Below are 20911 nucleotides of genomic sequence, written 5' to 3'. Positions count from 1 at the left end.
GGGTATTTTGCTGGGACTCCTTCTATGTGTTATTTGCCTGTTTTGTTGTTCAATAAAGTATTGCCACACTGCTTTAGCCTCACCCTGTGTTGTCTGAGTGGTATTAAGCCCACGGTGAAAGGAGAGCAAGCGTTCGGGTGGGATGATCCCTTGTCCATGTGGTTTCGGCTAACGGACCAGGGTACCCACTGACTCCCCGTGTCTCCACAGACATGAATGGAGTTCCTTGGTCTGTCAGGAGTGCCTTTGGCAAACCTGTCCAGGAAAAGATATAGACCAGTTCTCCACATCCGACCGCAATGGTTTTTTGTTAAGGGTGAACCTGCTCTTAACTGAGTCACTGGGAACCTTGCCTTTTCGCCATGAGTTGCAGAATAAGGTAAAGTACTGCCCTATCATAACCGGATGTATCAGGTCCTTGACCACTCTGACCTCATGGGACTCAGTGCCAAAGTTACTATGCTTTGGACACTCAAGCGGCAGATTAGTCCTTAGCGTCCCCGTGAATACAGCGGACGCCTACAATCCTTACAGGGATCAACTGGTGAGAGACAAAATCACTCCAAAGCGTGCCAATATTTCTGTCTTTATCATATTCCTTCGTGTCCTGTAAGGCAAGGTCATAATAAGCCTTTTGGGGCTCACCAGTTAGCGGGCAAGCACCTCTGCCCACTGATCCTGCTGCAACTTCTCCCACTGTGCAATCCTTTCAAATACTGCCAAAAATGCCTCAACATTGTTCCCCTGAGTTATCTTTTGCATGGCACGTCTTGCCGCCTTCCTGATGTGGGGTTGATCATCTAGTCTTGGGGGTGGGGTGGTCACCCTACCATGGACTGCGTCTGCGAGGAGTTCCATCTGCTTGATAAGCACCACCTGTTTCTGCTGCTGCACCAATAGTTTATCCGTTTCCTGTAGTGCTAGCTGTTTCTGGATTTGGACCAGGTACTTGATCAGCTCTTCCATTTTGTCCAACTGCTTATCTATCCTTATAGTGGCTTTCACCCAGGACATGCAGTTTGTCCGCAGTCCTCACATTTATGTCCTGGGGATCTTTCCCTCATTCTCCATCAATTGTGGTAAATCGGCTCCCTTGGCTGCTTAACGATGCACTTCGAGGAATGCTTTTCATTTAAAACTTCAACTGGTTTATTAAGACTTGCATCATAAATCAGTTCCGCAGAAAAGTAGCCGTATTCAGACTTGTTGGCATAAACAAACAGCGCTCATTACTGTCCATATAACTGATCCCCCGCTCAGAAATCGGTTTAGCTCTTTTAAGCAAGAGCCCAGCTCTTTAGGTCAACTTTCCTTCAGAGCACACAGAACAATCAGTAAGTCGAAAGGTTTCACTTTTACCTCTTGGACCCACTGCCTAAGGTGGAGATATGGTGAACAGCGTCCTGCCCAACTCTTTAGCTGTTCACAATAAACCTGGCCCAGTCCTGGCCGATCAACCCCTCTCTGCACTTAGTATGCTGGAACAAATCTCCAGGTTCATATCACTGAAGCTAATAACCTCTGTGAAACATATCTCCTCTCCAGCACATTACCAGTGACCCTCTTACACCGGTTATGTTTTTAATTGGGAATGGTGTGGTGGATTTAATTTTAACATATTTTTAACCTTTATTTATTTAAAAAAAAACAACAACATATTTTTACTTTATTCTTCAGTTCTCTTGGGGGCCTGAAGCTATAATTTTGTCATCACGTGTTCCAAGATGGCCTTCACATGATTATCAACATGGCAGCCATGGGAGCTTTCATCAGGTCACAGGCTCCTATTGCAGCCCACATTTGAGGTAATGGGGTCCTGGAGCAGCGTGACCCTAGCCTTCGGCTTGTCGGGATCTAAAGCCTTTAACGCCACTATCTGCACTAAATTGCTGTGCCTTGATAACACGTTCTCTCCTTATACCTCGTTCTCGGCAAGTGAGGAACATGTCGGGAAGGGGTTAGTAGACTTTACTGTGAAGAATTACCGGAAAAAGGGAGGAAGAAGCTCAGGAGTCACTAAAATGAGAACAAGGTAAGAGTGAAGAGAGAACTCGAGTCACATAAAGCAAGTTGTATTATGCAGCTACACTTTTCCTAAATGGTGGGAAAGATGGAGAACCGTCATGATGTCCCATGTGCCCAGAACATAGAGTTGGGTCGGACATTTATGGCCCACAGGACATTGATACCCGCTGTGCTTGGTGATGCTCCGAATACAGATTATTAAAAAAGAGCAACTATATGAATATATAAAAGATCAGCTCCAAGGACAACTAGTAGACGTGATAGTCTGGCATGAGTAAAGGTCCTGATACAGGGCACAAGCCCGAAAGGAGAAAAAGGTGAGTGTCTGATTATATCGGCAATCCTAGATGGCCGAAAGTCGCCACCTGGACAACATTCGAGACTCTTCCATCTGGCATCTTGGTATATGTCAGCCAGAAGGTTGGTGACTACCCCCAACCAACGGGATGAAGACCCCTAATCAAACTCCTCGAAGCCGATTGTAATATAAGATAACCGTAGGGAAAACCCTGGAGCACACGTCAAAAAAATCACACACTGATCGATTGCGGCTAAGCAAAAATGTACTAAAGTGAAAACGAGGTTCTTGTTGTAACCTTCTGATCAGAGTGTATGAAACCGCGTCACGCCGAAAATCTGAGCTTAGAGGTGCAGCACCCACCATTGCAGTAGGACCACCCCAGCAGGACGAGTGACCCGGTGCCTACAGCCCCAAGGCTCCAGGTCACGCCACCCCACACATCACCAACATCAATGGAAAGGAGCTAAAAACCCTCATTTTCCACGTGGTCGCTGACTGAGCTGAAAGCAAAATCGGCAGCGCCTCCCTGCAGTCTCCTGCAGAACGAAATGGGAAGAGATCGGTACCACGGAAAACAGAAAAAAAGAGAAGAGACCGACTGTGCAATGAAACAAGTGCAGTGAAAGCCGTGGAGCGGACGTCCAAATATACAAACATCTACAGAACTGGAGCGGAAACGTGCTGAACCTCATCCATCACCGGAAAGAAGCTGAAAAACTGCAAAATAAGGGTCATTGTGACTAGATGGTGAATAGTGAAAAGTGAGTGTCTGTTTACATCATGTGAATAACAAAAGCGAGAAGTAAAATAATGACGTGCAGGAATATTTTAATGACAAGTAGGTGTGTCTGCATGTGATACTAAACCGGGGGGTACAATGTATGAATGAAGGAAAACCCAGCGGATGGGGAGAAAACTGAGAAGTGAGGACGAAATACTCAGGATAATGGAAACGGAATAGCAATGTATAATGGCCGAGACGTCTCATCACCTGGTGGGGAGGATTCACTCGGCCATAAGTCAGAGCGAGCAGCAGGGACCAGAGGTGCTGGACTAACCGGAGGAGCCGGACTAACCGGAGGAGGCCTGCATCTCTCAGGAAAAGTAGACATATAGGACAGCTGGAAGTGCAGGATGCAGCAGAGCCCAGTGTGCGGGCAGACCACAATATTTGCAGAGTTGAGTTGGCTGGCAGGTATCATGCTTCAGCCAGCGCACAGTAGCGCAAATCAGCAGAGACAAAAGGGCAAAGAAGCGGAGCTGGATGTGCGGGTAACACTCCGGTACAGCAGAGGAGACTTGGGGGAATTTCTGTAATTCTTCAGTTGTTGCACTGTATTCAAATTATTTGCACCCGCCATAACCAGTTTCAATAATAATAAATAATAATCTATATAGCGTCAACGTATTCCTCAGCACTTTACAGACCTTTATCATCGCTGTCCCCGATAGGGCTCACAATCTAATGTCCCTTTTAACAACTGCAACAAAACAAAACCCGAAACATTGTAAATCATGAAGACTTATGTGACAAGGTGCGCTGGAAAATGCAGCCAGTTTTCTGTAATTAAGTTTAGAAAATCTTGATACTTGTGGTTCCCGTCTTCTGCTGCATGGTCTTGTAGGAACATAGGTCCCAGGAGTGAAGACGCTGGAAAGTCCGTCTTCTACACAGAAAATGACAAATTCTTTATCAAACTAAACTTCTGGAGAGTTTTCATGGCTGGTGAGGTAAGCCGCCTCTGCAAGACCATCCTGTCGTTCTCAGTCATGTGTGTCTTGTATAGGTCACTTGGTCAGTTGGAGCACTAGGTCGAGGTGAGCAGCACACACTGGAGGCATTGATGTGCTGGAGAGGAGATGAGCAGACCGGCTCTGGAGCCAGGACAGATGACCGGCAGTGTCGACAGGTTGATAATCTGTGGTTCTTGCTTGGGGCAACTGTTGTGAAACATGCCCCAAGGGTTGAGTCCCCCTTTTTTTTTGGGTGTATGTCTTCATTGCCCGAGTCACTTGTTTCTCTTAAAAAATCCCTTGGTCTCTGACCCCCGGAGTAAGCGGCCGGATGCTCAGTAGTGATGTCCTTAGAGGCGATGCCCGCCTGCTTCCCATGTGCTTCCACTTTATCCTTCTGCCTTATCCATCTTGTTGAGGGTGAAGGAGCGGTTTTTCCTTGTGGATGATCTTTTTCTCTTTTTCATACTTATCAGTGATCTAGAGCAGAGGACCCCGGCTCAGATCCCTGATGCTGATTTTCCAATCCCTCCTGAGACCAGCGTTCCCCCATTGATGATTATCCTGCATCATTAGGACGGTGAGATTCCCCGGATGCCTTAAATCCCGCTGGAACTCCACATTTACGCTTTTCGCCATATTTTTTCACTCATTTATCTTTTTTTTTTTTTGTAGTGACGCTCATATATGATTTTTAGCACATTTGCACTTTCCCTTCATTCTACCTGTTTATCCTTTTTTTGCACTTTTTTCCTTTCTCCCAGTTCCTTTCCTCCACTATTCGTGCTCCCTCTCTCCTCACAATGGTGGTCTCCAGATGAATGTGCTGGGCCATATGTGCCCACCTCACCAACATTACTGTTGGCTTCCTCCAGTTTGAGGCGTTTTGGGGTCTTCATCTTCTGGTTGGGGTATTCACTGACCTTCTGGCTGAGATATACCAAAACGTGAGATTTCACGCGGGAATCCTTCGGACATCTGTGACTGCCTTGAGCCGTGCCAATATGACGGTCGCCTCTTCTTGGGATGAACGGTCTCATTTCGGTCTTGTGCCATGTACCAGGAGTGTTTGCTGTTTCCGGACGACTGTCACATCATCGGGTTCCTGTTGTAATTACAGCCACAGTTGTAATTACCATGTAGAATAAAAGGGAGTGTGGACTGGTTCCAGTTTAGGAAAACCGGACATGAGCTTTTATTTTTGGAGAGATCTGTAGGAAGGTAGTGGGACGGATCCCTCCCTCCACTCATGGACGTACGAGTGGCCCATGGCCGTGGTTCTCATTTAAACCTGCAGTTAAGGTTTGAGTTTGTCAGTTTTGTGTTTGGATTTTTGCCTTCACCATGTTGAATGAGCTGTGGCCTGACTTTGTGAAGCTAACACAGACCAGAACCAGCGACGTGGGCAACCACGACAGCTCCCAGGAAACTTACGGGGGTTCAAGTGCCAGCGACACTGGACATTATTTCCGTATTCCCAGCTGCGATCCGGAGGGGAGCAATTTCCTGTGCGCAGTATTTGGACGATAAATGACGTTTTATGTCACTTTCCCGGGTCACTGTCTCGCTTCATTCTCTGTAGATAATCAGCCGCACTCACAATTATGTTTCAAATGATCCTTATTTTTAGTGTGAAATGAATTCACCGATCTGTGCGTCGATCTGCCCCATTCTCTGTTTCTCTCTTCCTATTATTAATCTCCAGATATTCTGGTCAGTATGCTAAAGAAGGAGAAGATGAGGAATCGAGACACTTCATATATAATGTCCAACACAAGACCCAATGTGGAAGAAAGCTCTGCAAAGAGGGTTCTGCAGTCCTCAGGAGCCCCCACATCACCTCCAGATACCTGGAACAAGGCCCTCCTCAGGAAGACAGGTGCATGATATATATCAAGATGTAAATTGTTCTTGCATATTATTTAGAAGTGATCTATAAAGATCCGACATTAAGAGGCAGTATTATAGTAGTTATATTCTTGTACATAGAGGCAGTATTATAGTAGTTATATTCTTGTACATAGGGAGCAGTATTCTAGTAGTTATATTCTTGTATATAGGGGCAGTATTATAGTAGGTATATTCTTGTACATAGGAGCAGTATTATAGTAGTTATATTCTTGTACATAGGGGCAGTATTATAGTAGTTATATTCTTGAACATAGGGAGCAGTATTATAGTAGTTATATTCTTGTATATAGGGGCAGTATTATAGTAGGTATATTCTTGTACATAGGAGCAGTATTATAGTAGTTATATTCTTGTACATAGGGAGCAGTATTGTATAGTAGTTATATTCTTGTATATAGGGAGCAGTATTATAGTAGTTATATTCTTGAACATAGGGAGCAGTATTATAGTAGTTATATTCTTGCATATAGGAGCAGTATTATAGTAGTTATATTCTTGAACATAGGGAGCAGTATTATAGTAGTTATATTCTTGTATATAGGAGCAGTATTATAGTAGTTATATTCCTGTACATAGGAGCAGTATAATAGTAGTTATATTCTTGAACATAGGGAGCAGTATTATAGTAGTTATATTCTTGTATATAGGAGCAGTATTATAGTAGTTATATTCCTGTACATAGGAGCAGTATTATAGTAGTTATATTCTTGAACATAGGGAGCAGTATTATAGTAGTTATATTCTTGAACATAGGGAGCAGTATTATAGTAGTTATATTCTTGTATACAGGATCAGTATTATAGTAGTTATATTCCTGTACATAGGAGCAGTATAATAGTAGTTATATTCTTGTATATAGGAGCAGTATTATAGTAGTTATATTCTTGTACATAGGGGCAGTATTATAGTAGTTATATTCTTGTACATAGGGGCAGTATTATAGTAGTTATATTCTTGTACATAGGAGCAGTATTATAGTAGTTATATTCTTGTACATAGGGAGCAGTATTATAGTAGTTATATTCTTGTACATAGGAGCAGTATAGTAGTTATATTCTTGTACATAGGAGCAGTATTATAGTAGTTATATTCTTGTACATAGGGGACAGTATTACAGTAGTTATATTCTTGTACATAGGGGGCAGTATTATAGTAGTTATATTCTTGTACATAGGAGCAGTATTATAGTAGTTCTATTCTTGTATATAGGGGCAGTATTATAGTAGTTATATTCTTGTACATAGGGGCAGTATTATAGTAGTTATATTCTTGTACATAGGGAGCAGTATTATAGTAGTTATATTCTTGTACATAGGAGCAGTATAGTAGTTATATTCTTGTACATAGGAGCAGTATTATAGTAGTTATATTCTTGTACATAGGGGACAGTATTATAGTAGTTATATTCTTGTACATAGGGGGCAGTATTATAGTAGTTATATTCTTGTACATAGGAGCAGTATTATAGTAGTTCTATTCTTGTATATAGGGGCAGTATTATAGTAGTTATATTCTTGTACATAGGGGCAGTATTATAGTAGTTATATTCTTGTATATAGGGGCAGTATTATAGTAGTTATATTCTTGTACATAGGGGCAGTATTATAGTAGTTATATTCTTGTACATAGGGGACAGTATTACAGTAGTTATATTCTTGTACATAGGGGGCAGTATTATAGTAGTGATGGATGGAATTTTTTCTTATTCTTGTGCAGGGTTTATGACAAGTGATGTCCAGATTCGGACACAATAGTGACGCTGCGGTTTTATTTCTGGTGCGTTTCATGGCTTAGATGGTTTACCGCGGATTCAGTGTAGAATTTTCTGATGATGCCGTCACTTCATTTCTTAACATGATCAGGGTTAATGCACCAATTACAATGAGCCGTTCTGTAATGTATAGATATATAATTGTTTTATTTTACTTCTGCATTTATAGTTTTATATGTTTTGTAGCCATTTATCTCCATCTCTATGGGGGCATTAATCTAGTGGCCAGCCCAATGCAGCTCTGAATGTGAGTGGAGTATTGAAGTCGTGCCGACATTGTCAGTATAAATCAGCTGTGATTTCTTCGTTTTTATTATTCTAATTTTTCTGGAGAACGTTCATGTCTTTTGCCACGATTCCCACCGTGCTGACACCAATAGGTCACGGATCGTGGGTGACCTTTGGCCAGCACACGGCTATCACAGGTGCAGGGGGCTTATCTTAGTTATCCCTCCACTGCTACAATGTGAGGAAAACACAAACAAGGCTATTGACCTATCAATTTACCGCAGAGGCTTATTTTAGTTATCCCACTGCTGCTACAATATCACGAACTGCAGGGATTTATGGATATCCCGCTTTCCAGTTCCGCTTTGGAACTTGCAGCTCTCCGCCGCCCCCCTTACCCTCAGGTCAGTCAGGGAACTACACCTGGGATAATTAGTCGTCGGACGGGCCGCTTCACTGAGGACTGGCTAGCAGGTACGCTGCAGTGATGGAGTTATAAATGTTCAGGCTGCAGCCAGACAATAGCTTATAAAACCCCGTTCCATCACTGCCAGCTCACTTTCTTAGCCCAGAACACACTTCGCTGCCACCAGCTCATATTTCTCACAGAGAGGGGTTCCAGCCAACCCAAATTAGTAGCGTAATTACTTCAGGTACTTGAAAATTCGCACAGAGCATGGAGAAGTCATAACTAGTAAATTTTATATTTTACTCCGAAAAGGTAGGCAGTGTTTATAAAAGGTATATAAAGATTTTATAACATGAGACAATTTAAAGTATGTACAGCAATTATAAAATAAACAGGGATTAAAGAAAGATAAAACTCACATTTTGCTTAAGTCATTTCAGGCTAACCAAGCTGGTAGGCGGAGCCAAATGTCCCAGTTCATCAGACAAGACCTGCAGTAACAGCTCCTCAGGCAAGACTGAAGGCTGGGCTGAGTGCAGTAACTTATACCTGCAGGCTTGTGACATCACTAAAAGGGCTGGTTTGCCTGCCCCCTCCCCTCTCAAAGTTACAGATTGTACCAGCAATACTTATAATTCCCATATCTTGGCTTCAGAACAGGCCAGAGTCACAGCACACCCATCATTCATCTTATATTAAAATTAGCTTTCTATTGGTACCAAGTTCTTACTAGTTGTTCCACACAGTTCTGGAGAAATCCGCACTTTGTACACGTTGTGTTTAGCTGCTAGCGCTTACAGTGGTTGACAGATCTACCGATGGAAATTTGCAATATGGACTTCTTATTTTTCTAGCCCAAATCGGTGGCCCAATATCTCACTATAATAGAACAAAGAACCTCATGTCTTATGAGAGAGACTATACCAGTTCTAGCTGGTACTAGATAGGAGGATTGTCTACTGCAGCTACAGAGGTCATAAAAATTCTTGTGGGGAGAGGGAATGAGAGGTTTAGAATTCACACACACACAGCAACAGTAGCACAGAGAGAAGGGGGATCAGAGCCCACAGCATGTGTGCTAACAGGAAAAATGAAAAATCCTACTCCATTTTATACATTATCGTGACAGCTTTGATCATCCTAATCTCTCTGCTTCATGAACAGTACAGTACCCATCATAGATCCCGGCCACAGATGCATGAATGGACTTTCTTTTCTGGGGTTGCTGAGCTGTGACTGAAGTCTATCTAATTCCACACTAAATCTACCGTCTCCATTACTACTAGCTGTACTTCTCGTCTGATAGTCCGGAGGTTTCTAGCGCATGCCTGGTGATGCTAGCGGTGCTCCTGTACAGCGGCCCCATTAGAAGAGCTCAGAGAGATGACAATGGACCAGATTTATCATTCACGTTTTGTTTTTAAGTCATTTTTCTTTACTTGATTTGCCGTTTTCTCTGATGTTTTTTGCTCCAATCTTATCAAAATGGCGCAAATGTCTTAAAAATTTAAATGTTTAACTACAAGGGAGACTGGAGGAGAATTGCACCAAATTTTTGTAACTTTTTTAGAATTCAGAAAACTCAACCGCAAGATAACTTGGAAAGAGCGCAGATCAATTGATACGTTTGTCGCAGATGATAAGGTCACTAATCGAGAGGTATTCTCTCCAAACGAACTGCTGGGAATGCGGTGATGAATCGGAGCCAACCTGCCCCATGTCCGGCTGGTTTATCACTGTGTGCCCTGTCCTCATGCATTTCGTGTCTAGAGGGCCTTGGACATGGATCTATACTTTGCCCTCCTCCAGCGACTCTTCCTCTAGCAAGACTAAGCTCAATTACCTGTTGTTTTTTTTTTTTTTACTAAAGTCTCTTTCCTCTTTGGCATGGATCCCTTTAAGAGCTGAGGGTGTTACAGTATATCACAAGGAAACATTCTTAAACTTCTTTTTTTTCAAGCTATTTTCTGCAATGTGTTCTTTCCTTTCCACGTCGCCTTCATCTGCACCTGTTTTTTACACTTGATTTTGGCGCTGTCTTGTCGTCCGCACTCCTCTTCTCTAATACGATGTGAAGCTGCATTCATAGCTCTCCAGGGGGTTGAAGTAGTACTACAGGCCAGCGCTCCCCACGCCCCGGCCCCTGGACCCTCTCTCCAATGTCTGGTTGCATTTTATTCTAATAATGAAACAGTCTGCTTGTTCCACATTGAAACCCCTCGAACCGGCCATATTGTCCTCCTTAACGTTGCAGCAGTGGCCGAGCGCTGCTCCGAATCTTCCGCTGGAAGCATTAAGCGATGCTGAAATCCTCTGTGACTGAGTGTGTCATCCCACCGTCCACAATCAGCCGCTCTGTGGTGTCAGGGTAATGGTTGAATGACGTAGCGCTGTTTCTTGTGAACCGCCATCATTGCCTACTCCTGGTCTCACAAAGATCAATCAGAAATTCGTCAATAAAACCTAAGACTTTTTGCTATGAATATTTTTGTGTCTGTGAAGGATGGAAAAGATGGATCTTTGTGTTAGATGCCAGAAAATGGGCAAATGTAAGAGTCAGAGCAGCTTCTTTAAGGGCCAGATTATGATGTCAGTATGACTTGGTCATCTCCACAACTGCAGGTCATGAGTATTCCCAGTATATGATGGGTCTTCTTGGCTGTTCCTGGAATACAAGAGGTCTTGTGGGGTTTTCCTGTTATGTGTCATGTTTTGTTGGGTGTCCCTGGTGTACCGTGAGTGTTTGCTGGTCCCGGTATACGGCAGGTCTTTTGGGGTGTTCCCTGTGTACAGCGTTTTTGTGGGGTGTTCCTGGTATGTGTCATGTCTTGTTGGGTGTTCATGATATAAGGTAGGTCTTCTGGGGTGTTCCCGGTATACGACAGGTCTTCCCGATGCACAATGGGTTTGTCGTCTGTTCCCAGTATATAACAGGTCTTGTGGAGTGTTCCTGGTATGTGTCATTTCTTGTTGGGTGTCCCTGGTGTACCGTTCTTGGTATACGGTTTCTCTTGTGTGGTGATCCGGTATACTGCGGTTCTCGTGAGGTGTTCCTGGTATGTCATGTCTTTTTGGGTGTTACCGCTATAAGTTAGGTCTTCTGGGGTGTTCCTTATATATGACAGGACTTGAGGGGTTTTCTCTTTATAATGTGGGTGTTGATGCCTGTTCCCGATAAACGGCTGGTCTTGTGGGGAGTTCCCGGTATACTTTTGGTCTTGTGGGGAGTTCCCGGTATGTGGCTGGTCTTGTGGGGAGTTCCCTGTATACTGTTGGTCTTGTTGGCTGTTCCAGGTATACAGCAGGTGTTGTTAAGTGTTCTCGGTATACACTGGGTCTTGTGGTTTGTTGACATTGTAAGGCAGGTTTTCTTAGCTGTTCCCGGTATACGGCAGGTGTTGTGGGGTGTTCCCGGTGTACGTTGGTTATTGTTGGGTGTTCCTAACAGGACTTGTGGGTTTTTGCCGGAAAACCATGGGTGTTGTCAGCTGTTTTTGGTATACTGCATGTCTTGTGAGGTGTTCCTGGTATACAGTTGGTCTTCTCGGGTGTTGACTATATTCGGCAGGTCTTCTGAGGAGTTGACGGTATACGGCAGGACTTGTTAGCTGTTCCCATTATACGGCGGGTCTTGTCAGCTGGCCCTGGTGTATGGCAGGTCTTTTGGGATGTTCCTAGTATGTGTCATGCCTTGTCGGGAGTTCCAGGTATATGGTGGGTCTTGAGAGGTGTCCCGTATACAGAGATTAGTAAATGTGGCCAATCTGAGTATCATTGACAGGTTTATCTACAAGGCTTATTTATATGTGGGGAGCGTTAATAGAATAATCTGCCTTGTCTGATGCTTCCTGCACATCATGTAGATGGACGTGTGCGTGTATGTAAAATTTGGAGTTTTAGGACTTTTCTTAGACACATCTTTTTAAGGGACATTGTCACCCTCCGATAATCAGATTCAACAGTAATAGCCCATCATGCACGATAATTGTGTGTTGTGAATGGGATGAGCGGCTGAACAACGTGTCCATAAACGTCTGTTCATCATTAAATCGTGTAGGTGAGCGTAAATCCCCTTCATCTTTAGAAGATTGTCATGGAACTAGGAGTTGTTTGCTTCTTCAATGATTAGACCGGCAAAAAAGGGGTAGTGCAAATTAAAGTTGTAAATATGTGACCACAGGGCGCGGTCCCCGATGTAATGATCATTATTCACACATTCACAATACTCGTCCTGTATAAACTCTTGTCTGACATCATTTGAGCGTTGTGAGTTACAATTGCATCGTTTATCCGTCAGATGATTCCACCACCTGATGTCCGTTTTCCCTGGGAGCCCCATCACTTTAATGTCTCGCCTTCCAGTAATAATGTGTTAAACACAACTCTGGGAGCAGAGATACAGAGATGGTGCAACATTGAGGGCCTCTGCCAGATCTGAGATGTTTGAACTTTTTCCCTCTTTGTCTCAGTTCTGATAACGCAAGTCTCCGCATTTGGCACCAGAGATGAAACTCATAAAGATGCTTCACACTATATATAATAAGATTTACGGCTTTGACTGTGGACGGAGAAGACTCAGCTTTCCCCATGGTAATTCCTGTGCCTGAAAACCTCGGTAAATGATCCTTGGGGTCCAGTGGTCCAGAGTCTGATGGCTCCATTCTGCAGGTCATCTGCTCTTCTAGAGTAGAAGCTGGGCTTTCAAAACTTGAGCGGTTAGAATTTTCTGTTACTTTGGAATGGAATAATTTTCATAAGCCTCCATTATTTTGGTTCTTACTAAGGTTCAGAGTCTGAAGAATCGTCTCATTTTTCACCTTTAGTCCCTTCAAGGAGGTAAGGATTGTCTAGGTGACATTCCCAGGTCATGGTCCCCAGAATAGTCAATAAATGTCTTCTTCTTCATGGCATGAAGAAGGCAGGACAGTAGTCAGAAGTTGGCCAGGGGTCCGAACTGGGAGTAGGAACAATTACCAGGCAAGAAATCTGGGCACAGTCTAGAATCAATGTCGGGAATCAAAACGAGAGCAGAGAATCGCAATGAACAGGAGCCTCAATGGGTAGTAACTGGAGGTGAGCTAAAAGATTTACAGGAACCTGATCGAACAGCCATGTTAGTAGTCTGAGTGGAGCTCTGCGGACCGTCTTTCACCTGCCAGAATCCCTGGCACCTCTTCTTGTTCGAAGGCCTTTACCACTGGAACAAAACAACCAATAGATCACTTCTTTGAGGCCTATTCTTTTGTGGAATCCTCTGCAAACTTGACACTGTCAAGTCAAAAAGCTACAAAACCGTGTGGCAAAAAAAGCTTCAGGAAAGAAAAAACTGGCTTTAAAAATAAAACAAAGCTGGAAGGTTTGCTGAAATGAGGACCCTTCATTTATTATTATTATTATTATACATTTTTATAGCGCCATTTATTCCATGGCGCTTTACATGTGAATACGGGGCAAATATAGACAAATACATTAAACATGAGCAGATAACAAGGCACACGAGTACATAAGGAGGGAGGACCCTGCCCGCGAGGGCTCACAGTCTGCAGGGGGTGGGTGAGGATACACTAGGAGAGGGAAGAGCTGGCTAGAACTTGTCAGATTGTTGCATGTCCCAAATATTTTGTGTGATTCTGTCCTAACATGACCACCAGCCACATCCGCAGCCAAATGGCAGTGGAAAGTAAATGCTAAATGGAGGATCCTGAATACTTGTCCAGGAGGCGTCTCTTCACACCCAATTACCTGTTCAGATATGCATCGCAGAGTCGTCCCATCATGAAACTCTCAGGGTGAGATTCTTGTCTTCCCGTCCAGATTCCTCTTGTGCATTCAGATATTGGAGTGCTTGCGGTCCTGGACTCGGGTTGGTTTTGGCCTGGACAGATCCTCTCCATTCGGCTCATTCCAAAATGAGCAGGTGCAGGGAATTGTCTTGGACACGGGCTCGTCATTACGTCACCGCCCGGCACGCCTCGAGTACCGATCCCATTGATATTTTTATATCCCAGTCAGTAAGGCCGATTCACGAGATGAGCGTCCAAGCAAATGACCTCAATCCAGAATCCACTAAACTGTCCCACAAGACCCTGCCGGAGCGATGAGGCTCATTCAGAAAGCAGATGCACTGGATGCTCGAAAGCTGCGGTACTCGTCAATCCTCGCAGAAGACAGAGCGCAGATGTGCCGTGCAGACTGGATAACAAGAAGTAACCTCTAAGGAGTGGAATATATCGAGACTTACCACTAGGGAAGCCATTCTTTATGCTCTGTACTCCAGTCACAACCAGAGCTGCCTTTACACGTCTGCTGATTGCTGCTTGGGTGTGATCGGAGTGTTATAGATTCAATCGAGGCGCTAACATGGAGTCCAAAGAGGAGGATGAACTGGTTCATGTTGCCAATGGGTGATGATAATGTAAAATTGGCAAGCAGGAAGGAAACCAAGCCTAAAACTTCAGTCTAAAATTGTAGCAAAGCCTATTCCAAATGCTGAAAATAAAAACAGAAATCCACATTTGGCCAAAAAATAGAGATTCTTTTTAACCTTTTCAGACCCCTGCAGAGAAACCTCCATGCAGCTGAAAGGACTGTGCTTTACTTCTGAGTAATTCATTTGTAATGGGAAGGTCAAAAGCCAATGAAGCAGTGGACCTGTGCACAGAAGATCAGATGACACCATAGACCTGTGCACAGAAGGACAGATGACACCATGGACCTGTGCACAGAAGAACAGATGACACCATGGACCTGTGCACAGAAGAACAGATGACACCATGGACCTGTGCACAGAAGAACAGATGACACCATGGACTTGTGCAAAGAAGAACATATGACACCATGGACCTGTGCACAGAAGAAATGACACCAGGGCTCAGTGGATAGTACTGCAGCCTTGCAGTGCTGGGGTTCTGGTTCAAACCCCACCAAGGATAACATCTGCTAGGAGTTTGCATGTTCTCCCCGTGTTTGCGTGGGTTTCCTCCAGGTTCTCCGGTTTCCTCCCACATTCCAAAGATATACTGATAGGGAATTTAGATTGTGAGCCCCATCGGGGACAGCGATGATTGTGCAGCGCGCCAGAGTCCTGGTTCCTTGCAGTAATGTTGTTCTTCCACCAGGGGGAGTGATGTTACGTCTGAAGGGGTTCTATCTATTAGGCCACTCCTCACATAGGGTAAAACTGGAGGGTTGGTTAGGAAGTTAGTCAGAAGTCAGTATCAGGAGAGGAGAGTTCCTGGCTGGGGACCGACGAGGAAAGGTCTCCCGGTCGAGCTGGCTGGGGTGATCCCTGGTCAGATCCAGACTGAAGTCTGAGAGAAAGTAGGACACGGAGCTGCGCCTGCAACCCATGCAGCAGCATCCTAAGAAAGGACACGAAGGGAATTGTGCTGTAGTGAGTGAGAAAAGAAGTCATAGCAACAGGAGTGAAACATCAGTGGGAGACCAGCTAGAAGCAGGCTGCCTCCATCTGAAGCGCAGATCCGGTGGCCAGAATACCGAGGGAGTAAAGAGCTCTATGCCGTTACTTCAGAGACTGGCAGGGCAGTTGATTCCAAGTTGGCTGTCCGACCTTTATACCTAAGAAGACACAGTGGCAACTTGTGGGGGTCGGGGCGTCTCTAGGGTCTCTATAAACAAGCCCCAGGCCATCAGTCATACGGGTTTTGTCCTATCCGTACCATCTGGGGGACAGAGAGAGAGAAGTAACAACAGTGAGGACCTTATGGTAGCTTATGCAAGTAAGGACCTACTACGTTACTGTGCGCAAGGGGAAGGCTATTGAATTCCTCCTGGATAAGGGGACTCCGGATTTGCCTTTAGACCGTCCGGACTCTGCCTGCCCTGTGGTCCCTACTCTGGACTGTGGATGCCGAACCTTCAGTAAAAGGTTAAGAGACTGCAACCCCTGTGTCCTCGTTATTCACTGCGCCTTGCACCATCCATCATCTACACACCGGGAAGCCCTGGGGATACACTTCACCTGTGGGAAGGTATACCATCTAGCTGCCATAACATCATCCCAGCGGACCCCTAAGCAGCGTCGGTCACCCTGACCGAATACCACAGGTGGCATCACAAACATTATCCCTTTAAAGACCTTTCCCTAATTTACTACGGACGTTCCCCTAGGGCCACGGACCGGGTCAGCCACCGTGACATCCCCACTGAGTGCTGAGAACCGAAGGACCCGGCTCCGAGTACCCCACAGCCCTTGGGGGCGATCCAATAATGTGTGCAAAACTGTAAAGTGCTGCGGAATGTTAGAGCTATATAAAAATACGGATTATTATTAAAATAAAGATTATTATCTGTGTGCAGATCAGATGACACCATGGACCTGTGCACGGGAGAAGAGATGACACCATGGACCTGTGCACAGGGGAAGAGATGACACCGTGGACCTGTGCACAGGGGAAGAGATGACACCATGGACCTGTGCACAGGAGAAGAGATGACACCATGGACCTGTGCACAGGGGAAGAGATGACACCATGGACCTGTGTACAGGAGAAGAGATGACACCGTGGACCTGTGTACAGGAGAAGAGATGACACCATGGACCTGTGCACAGGGGAAGAGATGACACCGTGGAACTGTGCACAGGGGAAGAGATGACACCATGGACCTGTGCACAGGGGAAGAGATGACACCATGGACCTGTGCACAGGAGAAGAGATGACACCATGGACCTGTGTACAGGAGAAGAGATGACACCGTGGACCTGTGCACAGGGGAAGAGATGACACCATGGACCTGTGCACAGGAGAAGAGATGACACCGTGGACCTGTGTACAGGAGAAGAGATGACACCGTGGACCTGTGCACAGAAGAACAGATGACACCATGGACCTGTGCACAGGAGAAGAGATGACACCGTGGACCTGTGCACAGGAGAAGAGATGACACCGTGGACCTGTGTACAGGAGAAGAGATGACACCGTGGACCTGTGCACAGAAGAACAGATGACACCATGGACCTGTGCACGGGAGAAGAGATGACACCGTGGACCTGTGCACAGAAGAACAGATGACACCATGGACCTGTGCACAGGAGAAGAGATGACACCGTGGACCTGTGTACAGGAGAAGAGATGACACCGTGGACCTGTGCACAGGGGAAGAGATGACACCATGGACCTGTGCACAGGAGAAGAGATGACACCATGGACCTGTGCACAGGGGAAGAGATGACACCATGGACCTGTGCACAGGAGAAGAGATGACACCATGGACCTGTGTACAGGAGAAGAGATGACACCGTGGACCTGTGCACAGGGGAAGAGATGACACCGTGGACCTGTGCACAGGAGAAGAGATGACACCATGGACCTGTGCACAGGGGAAGAGATGACACCATGGACCTGTGTACAGGAGAAGAGATGACACCGTGGACCTGTGCACAGGAGAAGAGATGACACCATGGACCTGTGCACAGGGGAAGAGATGACACCGTGGAACTGTGCACAGGGGAAGAGATGACACCATGGACCTGTGCACAGGGGAAGAGATGACACCATGGACCTGTGCACAGGAGAAGAGATGACACCATGGACCTGTGTACAGGAGAAGAGATGACACCATGGACCTGTGTACAGGAGAAGAGATGACACCATGGACCTGTGCACAGGAGAAGAGATGACACCGTGGACCTGTGCACAGGGGAAGAGATGACACCGTGGACCTGTGCACAGGGGAAGAGATGACACCATGGACCTGTGCACAGGGGAAGAGATGACACCGTGGACCTGTGCACAGGGGAAGAGATGACACCGTGGACCTGTGCACAGGGGAAGAGATGACACCGTGGACCTGTGCACAGGAGAAGAGATGACACCGTGGACCTGTGCACAGGAGAAGAGATGACACCGTGGACCTGTGCACAGGGGAAGAGATGACACCATGGACCTGTGCACAGGAGAAGAGATGACACCGTGGACCTGTGCACAGGAGAAGAGATGACACCGTGGACCTGTGCACAGGGGAAGAGATGACACCATGGACCTGTGCACAGGAGAAGAGATGACACCGTGGACCTGTGCACAGGGGAAGAGATGACACCGTGGACCTGTGCACAGGGGAAGAGATGACACCATGGACCTGTGCACAGGAGAAGAGATGACACCGTGGACCTGTGCACAGGGGAAGAGATGACACCGTGGACCTGGGCGCCAGTTTTCGGATGTCTGTGGATGTGTCCTCTTACATTGTATCCTTTCCCCTTTCCGTTCCCTCCCTATTACATGGGATATTGCAGGTTCTGCACACGACGGAGAGAAGATTATTGTTATTTTAGTGATATTTTATCCCCTTCATATTTCGGCTCATCCCTCTTCTGGTCCTCCGCTCCGCTGTCAGGGCACACGTACTATGGTGGTTTATGGCGTAACGACTGTGGTTCCATGTGATGCCAGGACATTGTCGGGGTTCTGCCGCACGGCGATGGTGGGGCCCCCACATTACAGGAGGCCAAGATCTCTTCAATGTTTCACTAACATTTTTGGTCTCATCCTTAGCAAATAGAAATGTATTTTTGTTTGTATCTGTTTATTTCCAGTCTCCGTCTTTACTGCGCATCCTGCGTCCTGTTCCGGCAGATCCCGGTCAGTGGAGCGGTGGACGCCGTCTCTGGGATTCTGGGGAGCTGATTGTTATTCTGTTCCTATTCTCTTTTACTTGCACCTCTCCCCACTCATCTGGGGCTGTGCGCGAGCCACGTGACCTCCACCGCGGCCATCCCAAGAGCACGCGGGGTAATGCGGTCTGTGATGTACGTCCTGTTTGTCCGCAGATACAGTGAGCAGAACGTGTGATCTCTGGCACCGCAAGCAGCGCGCCTCTCATATTTGTTTAGGTGTGGTGGCTGAGCTGGGTGGGTCTGGTAAAAGCTTCTGCGGCTTTGACTTGTATCCATCACATCCAGCCTCTGCCAAGCTTACCAGGCTGACACTGTGCCCCGTGCGTCTGAGTCTACCCCCTCATTACAGCATTGCTCCAGCTCAGACGGAAATACTGTGCAAGTATCCAGAGACGAAATACCGACAGATGGAACAAGCTGCAAGTGTCTCCTAACAAGTCCTAGAGACCATGCCCTGTATAGATCACATCCACAGTACAGTAGTTATATTCTTGTACATAGGGGCAGTATTATAGTAGTTATATTCTTGTATATAGGAGCAGTATTATAGTAGTTATATTCTTGTACAGAGGAGCAGTATTATAGTAGTTATATTCTTGTACATAGGAGCAGTATTATAGTAGTTATATTCTTGTACATAGGGGCAGTATTATAGTAGTTATATTCTTGTACAGAGGAGCAGTATTATAGTAGTTATATTCTTGTACATAGGGGGCAGTATTATAGTAGTTATATTCTTGTACATAGGGGGCAGTATTATAGTAGTTATATTCTTGTACATAGGGGCAGTATTATAGTAGTTATATTCTTGTACATAGGAGCAGTATTATAGTAGTTATATTCTTGTACATAGGAGCAGTATTATAGTAGTTATATTCTTGTACATAGGGGCAGTATTATAGTAGTTATATTCTTGTACATAGGGGCAGTATTATAGTAGTTATATTCTTTTACATATGAGGCAGTATTATAGTAGTTATATTCTTGTACATAGAGGGCAGTATTATAGTAGTTATATTCAGTTATATTCTTGTACATAGGGGAGCAGTATTATAGTAGTTATATTCAGTTATAATCTTGTACATAGGGGAGCAGTATTATAGTAGTTATATTCTTGTACATAGGAGCAGTATTATAGTAGTTATATTCTTGTACATAGGACAGTATTATAGTAGTTATATTCTTGTACATAGGGGACAGTATTATAGTAGTTATATTCTTGTACATAGGGAGCAGTATTATAGCAGTTATATTCTTGTACATAGGGAGCAGTATTATAGTAGTTATATTCTTGTACATAGGGAGCAGTATTATAGTAGTTATATTCTTTTACATATGAGGCAGTATTATAGTAGTTATATTCAGTTATATTCTTGTACACAGGGGAGCAGTATTACAGTAGTTATATTCTTGTACATACGTAGTAGCAGTATTATAGTAGTAATATTCTTGTACATAGGGGCAGTATTATAGTAGTTATATTCTTGTACATAGGAGCAGTATTATAGTAGTTATATTCTTGTACATAGGAGCAGTATTATAGTAGTTATATTCTTGCACATAGGAGCAGTATTATAGTAGCTATATTCTTGTACATAGGAGCAGTATTATAGTAGTTATATTCCTGTACATAGGAGCAGTATTATAGTAGTTATATTCTTGTACATAGGAGGCAGTATTATAGTAGTTATATTCTTGTACATAGGAGCAGTATTATAGTAGTTATATTCCTGTACATAGGAGCAGTATTATAGTAGTTATATTCTTGTACATAGGAGCAGTATTATAGTAGTTATATTCTTGTACATAGGGGCAGTATTATAGTAGTTATATTCTTGTACATAGGAGCAGTATTATAGTAGTTATATTCTTGTACATAGGGGCAGTATTATAGTA

At 44.8% G+C, this 20911-nt stretch overlaps 1 protein-coding gene across 1 annotated transcript in view; it reads left to right on the top strand.

Annotated features, from left to right (window-relative positions):
* The window catches only part of KIF6 (kinesin family member 6), a 236775-nt gene that overhangs the window by 105755 nt on the left and 110109 nt on the right, over window positions 1-20911 (top strand). The window contains exon 13 of the mRNA XM_069768316.1: window positions 5766-5939. Coding sequence (XP_069624417.1) covers window positions 5766-5939 — 174 coding nt within the window. The remainder of the gene's footprint in view (window positions 1-5765; window positions 5940-20911) is intronic.

The sequence above is a fragment of the Ranitomeya imitator genome, chromosome 5 (genome assembly GCF_032444005.1).
Source record: "Ranitomeya imitator isolate aRanImi1 chromosome 5, aRanImi1.pri, whole genome shotgun sequence".
Lineage (NCBI taxonomy): Eukaryota > Metazoa > Chordata > Amphibia > Anura > Dendrobatidae > Ranitomeya > Ranitomeya imitator.
This window is presented reverse-complemented; position numbering and strand designations above follow the sequence as displayed.